The 10,554-nt window shown below is 37.7% G+C and overlaps 1 protein-coding gene across 4 annotated transcripts; it reads right to left on the bottom strand.

Moving 5' to 3' along the window:
• Positions 1-433: 433 nt before the first annotated feature.
• MTG2 (mitochondrial ribosome associated GTPase 2) lies at positions 434-10,200 on the bottom strand. Of its 4 annotated transcripts, none has more exons than XM_020981509.1 (7): positions 10,106-10,200; positions 7,198-7,407; positions 4,333-4,480; positions 3,284-3,399; positions 2,485-2,703; positions 2,030-2,168; positions 434-965 (listed from the first exon to the last, which is right to left on the bottom strand). In XM_020981509.1, exons 2-7 carry the CDS (start codon positions 7,399-7,401, stop codon positions 571-573), a joined length of 1,221 nt encoding a protein of 406 aa, XP_020837168.1. In that variant the 5' UTR covers positions 7,402-7,407; positions 10,106-10,200; the 3' UTR covers positions 434-570. The 4 variants fall into 4 exon arrangements, with proteins under 4 accessions (XP_020837168.1, XP_020837166.1, XP_078006014.1 ...); XM_020981507.1 differs by lacking the exon at positions 10,106-10,200 and adding an exon at positions 9,857-10,094; XM_078149888.1 differs by lacking the exon at positions 10,106-10,200 and adding an exon at positions 9,857-10,094 and having other exon boundaries at positions 2,485-2,538.
• Positions 10,201-10,554: the final 354 nt, after the last annotated feature.

The raw sequence follows: 10,554 nt of genomic DNA, 5'->3' as shown, positions 1-10,554 counted from the left end.
GCTACTATTGTGATCAACTACTGAAATAAATAGAAAAAAAAATTAAACCAGGAATATGTACATTTTAAACTCACTAGTGAGTATCTGCACTCTCAAGCAGCATTTTATAACATCAATCAGCAATGTGTCTCCTCTTGCTAATTACAGCTGTTAATTAACACAAATGAGTCCAATCTCAGCAAATTAACCAACAAGGCTGACTGATGCATTAAGCATTGGTAAGCAGGCTGGGTGTCAGGTGGCAGGGCAATATACTGTCACACAAGGAAATCTAATGCAGATTCGGCACTTCTAGGCCAGAAGGTATAAGGATCGTTAGAGGATCATGTGCCACTTGAGAATAAGCACCTGCCTGATCAGTGAAGGGTAACAACCTACTAAATTAAATGATTTATAAACTACCTTCTTACACAAAGATCACACATACACAACAAATTATTTACATTTTATTGATGCCATAGTCCTCACTTTCACTGCCCTTGATGCTCTCACCCTTATTCCCACTTTCAATTTTCCAACAGTTTCAGGATTTTTTTCCTTCAATAACCAATACTTGTTTGGCTTCAATCACTACCAATTCAGTGGCTCCCGCCCCTGTTTGCCCTCAGTCTCTACGTAATCATCATACAATTCTTTCAAATGCAACAGCAATTCCTCTAGGTTCTCTCCAGTCAATGCTGACAAGGGGATGACCTTTTGTTCTAATCGAGCCTGAAGCTGGGGAAAATTGACTTTAGATTGAGGAAGGTCAATCTTATTTCCAATGATTGCATGCGGTCGCTGTGACAAGCCTTCTTCATATTTCTCTAGTTCATATTTTAAATCCTCAAGCTGAGTCCACGGTTCTGCTACTGAGAGATCCACCACAAATAACAGAAAGCGGCATCGCTCGATGTGTCTCAGAAAAGCAAAACCTAAGCCTCTGTTTTGATGAGCTCCTCTTATTATACCAGGAATGTCAGCTACTACAATAAAAAAAAAAGAGCAAAAAAGCATGATCAGCGAACACCATATGTGATTAAGATCGCCTCCAGTTCATCTGTGCAAATTTTTTGGTTGAGTGAAAACATGATCATATATAGGAATTCTGGTGGTCAAAAATTCTGGGTTTTACCATGACTTTCTCATTCAACTCACTATTTGAACTTCAGTGGGTTCCTTTAAAACCTCAATATTTCAGTTGATCAGTGTCTATGGAGGTACATCTGATTTTCCTTTTTGAAAAATGCTTTGAAATATCTGGGTGAGAAAAATACGAAACTGCAGTTCTACCTGCTTCTTTGTAGTAGTGGGGAACAAGAAGCGTGGAACACTGTATATGATATCAGGCTTTTCCAATATGTTGGTTAGTTTTAATGAACTCTTTTTTATTCTTTATTATGAGGGATGGCTCACTGTGAGGGGGGGGAAATACTGGGAGATATAGATAATCTAAATACAAAAGAAAAATTTATTTTAAAAAATTTGGGAGGCAACATATATTGTGCCAAAATATCAAGTGATAACTTGACAAATTCTAGTCTGCAAAATTATTCAAGAGAAAAATAGCTTTCTGTATGCCACAAATAACTTAGGAATTATTGCAAAGCACTTTGGAAATACAAAGAGCTACCCAAATAACATTACCAGCAGGCTTACTGGTAATTTTAACAAGTACATCATCTCCTAAAATAAATTTTTTTCCCTCTTAAATGGCACAGGAAAAGTTTTTTAAATCACATGTGGTCCACATGACTGATACTGCTGTGAAAAACACAGCACAAAGAATAAAAGTAGTAGAAATAATTTCCTCATCACTGAAATTTAAACAAAAATTTTCTTAAGAGTAGGATGACAAGTTAATAATGAAAAATCACTCCCCCTAAAATCTATAATGATGGCATTATTAGAACATTTTGAGCGATAAATATTTTTTTAACATTTTAAATAGGAAGCTAAATTCAATTAAATCTAACCAGATATCACACCCACATTTTCCTCAATTATTTTAAAAATCACGCTAATCTCAAGTATGTGTTAGAAAATTTACCTGCCACTTGTTGGTAGCCTTCATAGTGAACGATACCTACATGAGGATTTAAAGTAGTAAATGGGTAAGAAGCCACAGCAGGTTTTGCATTGGAAATCGCTCTAAGAAGTGATGATTTTCCAGCATTGGGGAATCCCACCTAGAAGAAAAATGTTTAAATAGTCAAGATTCTATGAAAATTTCTTTACACTTTTAAATTACCAAAACTAATAAGGATCAAAAGAATCTCTAAATGGAAACTAATTTTGATGGATGACATGTACTAATATTAAACTCAACAACATAATGGCTGAAAAATAAAGGAATCTAAATTTCTTATTATTTCTTGAAAATTAATAAGTCCTTATAAATGCATTTCTCTAATACATTGTTTTTAAAATGTTTTCTTTTTTTTCCCTCAGTAAAGGAAACACAGTGAAACTGAAACAAAAGAAGATGAAGGAATTGATACATACCATTCCTGCATGAGCCATAGTCTTCAGTTCCAAATAGAGTACTCTTTCTTGACCCTGTTGACCAGGGGTACAAGTTACTGGAGCTCGATTGTCATTAGCCAAAAAAAACCGATTGCCTTTTCCTCCAGCTCCCCCCAAAGCTGCAATATATTCATCACCTGGCTGAGAAAGATCAGCTACAATTTCATTTTCCTCTTTAACCAGAGTGCCTGGGGGAACCTTAAAAATAAAGAAGATTCATAGATCTATATGCTTTATACAACCACTGTGGGTTTATTCTGAATTTATTCCCTAGGCAAAGAACCAAATAATCACAGAGCTAAAAAAGGACAAAAGTTTTATGCTTATTAATCAGGTTCTGCAACGCTTTTGTTAAAGGTTCACTGTGCTTCGCACTGCAGTTACAAAGCATATTGAAAACACAGTACTTATTCTCAAAAACATTGAGAGAAAAGATAAGTGTACTATCACCAAAAAAAAGCCATAATAGACTGAAATTAAATTTGTTTCTTAATGTCCAGAGACTGTTATTGATGGCTCAATATGAATGGAAGGGAAACAAATTGGGGGTTGGGGGGAAGTTTTGTTTTGTTTTGTTTTGTTTTTAAAGAGAAAAGCCTCTTTTCAGCATTGAACTTTTCTTTTCTGGCCTGAATAGGAGGTACATTTTTGCCCTTTTTTGTCCCAAGACTTCACGTATAAAATCCAAGTTAAGCTAGGAAACTATAGGAATCTAAAGACATTATGCTGAGCTATACTATGTTTGATAAGGCAACAACCAAAAAATAATACAACTTACTCTAATGTAAAGGCAATCTCCATTACGCCCATAACAGTTTTTGCTTCCACCAGGCTCTCCATCAAACCCCCGATATACTGAAAGAACTGAAGATAATGATCGGACGTGCTTGTCAGCTAAAAATTAAACCAAGGATTATTAAATTATTTCAGACTTGTTTTTAAAAAATAAAGAGGTTTCATGAATTTTCTGTGGTCTAATCAAAATCAAAACGGATACTGTTTGTCCTTCCTCCTTGAAGAAGAGCATGACATCAGGGATGTGATGCCATGACTTGCAAGTAAATTGGATTACAGTGAGGGAGGGCTGTGCAAAGCCACTAGCCTCACTTTCTCCTCTGGAGCCATCTGTGTCCAGTGGCCAGATATGGATCAGGACAACTGGAGATGGCCCAGAAAGCAGTAGGGGATCTTAGCCTTTTCAAGCTAAGGTTTTTAACAGATCTCACTTTGGCTGACGCAGTGCCCATTCCGTGATTAAGGCTTTAAAAAAAATGAGGCAAAGAATGGCCTCTTTAAAAAAAAAATTAGAATTGGGAGAAGAAGACCTTCAGAGTTTCTGGCCAAAACAGAAACAATTGCTATTTATATTCATTCTGAGCCAATCAGGGCCCAAACAGTGACCAAGTAGGGCTTGTTCTGGGACCAGAGTGATTTGGGGTTAAGGCTGGTCTTTGAGAGAAAAAAACAAAACAAAACAAAAAGTTTCAGAGATTAAAATTTACAATCCCTTTGGGCAGAGTACTGGTAGATGCTCTCGATAAATGGAGTGATGCACAACATACATAAATCTTCTCTAAGTATACATCTAGCTGAAGTTATTAAGTTAACAATGTGACTTAAGAAAAAAAAAAGCTTCTCTTCATTTTCTTCCAGATAACCTATGAAAACAGTTTTTCTTTGCAATTTTAAAGTATAAAGGTATATACTGATTTATAAGATATGTCCACCAAATTATTTATAAGATTCAAGTTTGTCTTTGGAAGAAGTAGTAGCTTTTAACTCTTTACAGAAATAAGAAATCCTTCTCAACAAGAAAGAGTAATTTACCTTTCAGAATAACATGGCCACCATCTCCACCATCTCCTCCATCAGGTCCACCATATTCTTTTCTGGGCTCACTATGAAAACAACTCATCCCATTGCCTCCATTGCCTCCAGTCACAAACACTCTTCGATGATCCACAAAATACCGTTTCTACAAAGCAAAGGTCATTTTCCACTACTAATACATCTTTAATCTTTCAACAAATTTATTATATATGTATGTATATAGATACAGATATGACATTTACCCTTCCTATTTATAAATACTTTAATACTTCAACAGATCCCATCCGTTCTACAGATCACAAACCCATCAATACCTTCTGATCCTATGAAATTCTTGTACATATCTTTCCATAGATCCTCTAGCTCTTTATGTTTTGTGGATGCCAGTGAAAGTTACCCATTTCATAATCCCTCATTCTGTTCATATAATAAAGCTACTTCCTTTTCAATCATACATTTCTATGTTTTTTAAAAGTTAATACTCTTAATATTGCTAATCACTCATAATTCCAATTTTAAGGTACCACAGGATTAAGAGCTGCCAGGGATGTCATTGGCCAGCAAGTCAAAACTCCTTCACTGAAAGATAAAGAAACAGAGAGCCCAAGAGAAGTTTGACTTGTCCGAGGTCACACAGATAGTAAGTGGCACAGTCAGAATTCAGATCCAAATCCTTTTATTCCAAATCCAGCCTCTTTTGCTGCAACCACTCTATTGTCATAAGACACTGGTTTCAAAAGACAAATTTAAATAAATAATTCACATTACAAATAAAATATTTTAATGGGTGCTTAGTTTTTTAATAAAGTCCTCCTCTGTAGTACAGAAGTGATTCTGGGTTCTCAAAGACTATGCCAAATTTTGGTAGGTCTTAAGCTTTGAGAATATATGACTGACTGTGTGTCTGTCCTCCAAGTATAACCTAACTAAATATAGAGAAGCTCATCACTAGAATGCTGACTGCCAAGTAAGGATTTGGGTTAGTTTGTTTGGGTGGGGGAGGGAGGAGAGAGGTTAAGCCGTAGCAACTCATGAAAATCATCTAACTGGAGAGTTCTTGAAGTGTTGAAGTATTCAATCCTTAAAACAAACTCAAGATATCAAACCTAAAAAAAAACCACTACTCCCTAAACTTCTAAAAATAAAACCTCTTGCTAGATTATTCATTTAGGCAGCCCAGTATAATGAGAAAAAGCACTGATTTTAAAGTTGAGAGACCTGGTTTTGAGTCCAAATTCTAACACTTACTAGCTGTGTGACTATGGGGCAAGTCATGTAACCCCTTTGGTCCTCAGTTTCCTTATGTGTAAAATGGAGATAATACTTGCACTATCTCAGAGGATTCTGTGAGAAAACTGCCTTACAAACTATAAAGTAATATATAAATTGTCATTGTTATTTATTTAGGAACACAATCTTGGAAGAACAGCTCTCTACCAAGATAACAAAATTATGATTCAAAAATGAAAAAGACAAGAGTGAGATAAATTTCTCCAAATACAAGTCACTCTTTCCCATAAGCAGAAGGGATATTTTGAGAACAGTATACTTTCTGACTAGAAAATCAGATTTTTAAAAAATGTAGTGGTATATTAAAACCCCTTTTCTAGTAATGACTTTTTCTGGAAAAGAAGATCAAGTGAGGAGCAGCTATCTAACCATTTAGAACAAATGAAGGTGACATTTAGCTTTTGTTAGGATTTAAGGATAATATCACAATAAAATGTGGTCATTAGCTCCCCAATACCAACTTTTATGGACACAAACTCTGTCATACATCTATGTTTAAAAATGTTTAAGATGCTTAAAAAAAATAGATTTCAGATCAACTCCTGTCTTTGAGCTAAAAAAAAAAAATCTGGCCCCATACAGTGTGCACACAATAATAATTTGCTACAAATCTTGACCACCCTAAAAATCCTCTCCATAATACATTGAAAGCCTCTTGATCTTGTATTCACTTTTTTCACAAATGGAATTTTTTTTAAAAAGCCTTTTAAATTTCTTTGGCACCACCCATGGAAAAACTGTGAATTACTGCCACATATTTTCAGTGCAGTCAACACTGATTAATAATTTGTTCAGAAAAAGAAATTAACTGGGTAGCAGTATGTATATACAGATTATACAATTTCCTCCATAATAATTCAGATTTAAGGGGGCAGCTAGGTGGCGCAGTGAATAGAGCACTGGCCCTGAAGTCAGGAGTACCTGAGTTCAAATGCGGCCTCAGACACATAACACTCTAGCTGTGTGACTCTGGGCAAGTCACTTAACCCTAATTGCCTCACTAAAAAAAAACAAAAAACAAAAAAATTCAGATTTAAAATGCAGATGTGACAAACATGTGGGAACCATGCAGAAATTCAGCTAGATTTTAGTTCAAATGGATATTAAATATGTTATTTTCATACACAATGTGGCAGGCCTAATAATTTTAATCTACAATCACCCCACTTAGCAGAAAACAAAAATATAAAGACACTTCGTGTTGATTTCAGTCAATGATTAGTTTATATCCCAAAAGATTTAAGAATTAGGGAACCATGAAAAATGTGCTTGATACTTTTTTAAAGAGAGGAATGCATATGACCATGTGTGGCAAGTGTATAGAAGTTCTTTTTATTATTTTCCAAAGATTCACTATAAAATCAATTATTTTCGTTAGTTTCAAATATATATTACCTGAATAACTGTGACCACATTACGATAATTAGGATCAACAAGAACAAGACAATGAGGAAAAATTCTACTCCAAACAGCACCTCTTATTTTCTACAATGAAAGCTAATGGCAGCTTAAAATGGTATTCAATACAATACACTTTGAAATGAGATTATGAATTTTGTGTTCAGTTCTTACCAACTTTTTCTCAGAAAGGTTTCTTTTCTGTTTAGGTTCCTGACGATTTGACCATTGTGCACAGCTAAGGAAGAGAGGCCTTGGAGAAGCTTGTTGCTGAAACAGGTAGTGAGGATCAAGAAGAGTGTCTGCAGCTGGAATCCAGGGCCACTTCCTTTCCAATATAACTCTTGTTAGCGTGGGGACAAGCCTTGAAGTCAGCATGCTCACCTAAATGAGTTAATTTCATAAATCAAATCTTTAGTTTGTCATGGGATTCAGACACCCAAATAGTAAACCCCAAAAGATAAGGATCTACACAAATGTATGGCATCTTAAATCAATCCCTTCCAATTCTGAAATTTTTTAATATACAAAATTCATACTGAACCTGTTTAAATGAAATCAGAGATATTTCTAAAACTAAGCTAGGATATCAAATTATCTGTCAGTGGGTTCCTCATTTAATATACAGAGTTTAAAATATATAGAATTTTAGAACTGGAGGAACTTCGGAGATCATTTGGTCTCTTCCTTTCTCAATACCCCAGAAAATTTGCAGATGAGAAAAAAAAGGCCAGATGTGAAGTGGCTTGTCTAAGGTCACACTGTCAGTTAATGACAGATTTGGGACTAGAATTAGTCTCCTGATTCCCAGCCGCTCTGGCCATACTGTTTCCTAGTCAAAGGGCATTCCTGACCTTTTTTTGTTGTTGTTGAATCATTTCAGTCGTGTCCGACTCTCCTTGACCCTATTTGGGGTTTGTTTGTTTGGTTTTTTTTGGGGGGGGTCAAGATATGGAAACAATTTGCCATTTCTTTCCCCAGCTCATTTTACAGATGAGGAACTGAGGCAAATAGGGTTAAGTGACTTGTCCAGGGTCACACAGATAGTAAGTGTCTATGGACATATTTGAACTTAGGTCCTCCTGACTCCAAAGCTGGCTCTCTATCCACTGTACCACCTAGCTTCCCTTCACTCCTGACCTTACTTTTCTTACAGTAATTCTAAACAACAACACACACGATACACAGAATTCAATAGTCTGAAAGGGTTTCAGAAGTCATCTAGTTCAAACCATACTTCAACAGAAATCCTGTCTGCTTTACTGTACAAGTGGTATTATGGCTGCCACTTGAAGACCTCCAAGGATGGGGAATTCACTATATCCCAATACTATCTTGATTAGATAGCTCTAATAATTGTTATGAATTATTCCATTACCCTGAATCAGAATCTGCATCTCTGGAGCTTACTACTCCTAGTTTTGCCCTTTGGAGTCATGCCAAAAATGAAAAAAAACTCAATGCCTTTGACACACAACAATCCTTCAAAAACCAGAAGACAGGGCAGCTAGGTGGTACAATGGACAGAGCACTGGCCCTGAAGTCAGGAGGACCTGAGTTTAAATATGGCCTCGGACCAAACATTTAACATGTACTAGCTGTGTGGCCTTGGGCAAGTCACTTAACCCCAACTGCCTAAAAAAAAATTTTTTTTTAAAGTCAAAAACCAGAAGACAATGATTAAGTCCCTCCAAGTCTTCTCTGTTCCATGCTAAATACCTCTAATTTCTTTAACCTGTCCTCTTATGGTATGGTTTTTTTAGTCATCTCACTATCATATCTAGAATAAGAAAAGCCCTTATTTTAAAGATGAGAAAACTGAGGCCCAGGGATTAAATAACTCTCCCAAGGTCACACAGGTAGTAAGCATCACAGGCAGGACTTAAACTCAAATTCCCAAACTCCAGAGCTCTTTCCACTATATACTTTATAAATTAAAAGATTAAGAAATAAAAATTTTGGAGGCTCCTGAACATAACCAAATTTCTAAGTAAAAGCAAGAAATGTGTAAGGTGGAGATGAGGGCATATGAGAAAGGACAGTAGAATAAAGCACACTGGAATAGGCACCACAAGACTTGGGTTCTCTGACACCCTTTTTGGTCCTGAGAAAGGATTAGATTCTAAAGCTCCTTGAAGCTATCTGAATCAAATCCCACTTTTTCTAAGAAGCCTTTCCTGGTCTCATTCTCCCTCCCCACCTCCTGGTGACTCTCTTTTAGACCGAATATATCCAGCATGCACACAGATGTTTGCATTTTTGGTCTCCCATTATGATGGGAACTCTTTGAAAGCAGAACCTTTATTTTTTTGCCTTTCTGTATCTCCCCAGGGCTTAGCACTGTACCAGAAACAGTAAGTTACTAAAACATTTGAATTCATTGGTTTGCTCTTTATAAAGCAAGTTTTATACTTTTACAGAGCACTTACAAGTGCTCTGAGGCAGTGTGTGGAAACCACCTAAGTATTCCTTTAATCATCTCATCTGGACTCTACTTGAGGACACAGCATCTGTAGCTTCCTTAATTGTAATCCCAATCAAAATACTTGCTCTCCTAGACCGAGTCAGCTCTATGACCTGGAAAATAATTTCTCTGGGCCTCAGTTTCTCTATTTGAAAACTCTAAGGTCCCCTCCGACTTTAGGAGTAATATTCCTTACCCTGCCCATCTTGCAGGGTAGGTGCCTCTCCACATGCCTCCCCCAAACTTGAAAGAAAGGTATCCCTCATAGGATTTCAAAGCACTTTCCCTTATCTCCCCCGACCACGTCCGATTTGCTAACGCCTCGAGCTAACCTCCCCAACTAGCCCGTGATGTGCGTGGGGGCCCAACCTGTGTCTTATTCCTTTTGGATACCCCATTGGCCGGCATAAGTGGGGCTCCGGGAAGAAATGACTCCCTCACGCTGACCTTTCCCGCCGCCGGAGGCCAGGGCCGCCTCTCCAAGCACTCCGGCCTAACCCTGCCTTTTTTTGGGGGGGAGAAAGAGCGGCCTCGCTGAACGCTGGGGTTCGCCCTCCCCCACCCACCATCAACTTCCCTCCTAAATAGTTCCTCGCTTCCCAGCAGAAAAACACTTACTTCGCTTCGGGGGTAACTTCCTGAGCTACTTCCGGTGCTACTTCCGGCTTCCCTCAGCCACGGGCCCCGCCCCTCCCTCGGTCCTCCCGCAACTTCCACAGCCCCACTCTTCAGCCCCCGGGCTCCTTCCTACTCGGCCTCGCCTAAACCCCGTTCCCAATGTGCGTGCGCGAATTCCCCGCTCCGGCTGTTGCTTCCTTTTTTTCTTTTTCCCATGTTTTTAGTGGTGCTTTGACTCCATCCGTCCTGTGTGTGTATCTGTATATGTGTCTGTGTATATATGTGTGTCTACATATGTGTCTATCTGGAGTGTGTGTGTGTCCCTGTCTTTGTGTGTGTGTGTCCCTGTCTTTGTGTGTGTGTGAGTCTTAGTCAGCAGTTCTACTTACTTCCCCCAGGCTCCAGGCTTCAGGCTTCGGGACTCCCTTTACTCACCTCAATGAGTCAGT

The sequence above is a fragment of the Phascolarctos cinereus genome, unplaced genomic scaffold, assembly GCF_003287225.1.
Source record: "Phascolarctos cinereus isolate Bilbo 61053 unplaced genomic scaffold, phaCin_HiC Scaffold_2;HRSCAF=192, whole genome shotgun sequence".
NCBI lineage: Eukaryota > Metazoa > Chordata > Mammalia > Diprotodontia > Phascolarctidae > Phascolarctos > Phascolarctos cinereus.
Note: the sequence above shows the minus strand (reverse complement) of the source record. Positions and strands in the feature narration are given on the sequence as shown.

What these genes read in the sequence shown, in the direction of transcription:
- MTG2 (XM_020981507.1), bottom strand. Translation starts at nt 9,895, where the DNA reads ATGCCGGCCAATGGGGTATCCAAAAGGAATAAGACACAG. An exon ending in CCAAAAGGAATAAGACACAG is followed by an intron (nt 7,408 to 9,856) that starts GTTGGGCCCCCA and finishes TAACTCATTTAG; the next exon opens with GTGAGCATGCTGACTTCAAG. An exon ending in TGGCCATGTTATTCTGAAAG is followed by an intron (nt 3,400 to 4,332) that starts GTAAATTACTCT and finishes TTTAATTTTTAG; the next exon opens with CTGACAAGCACGTCCGATCA.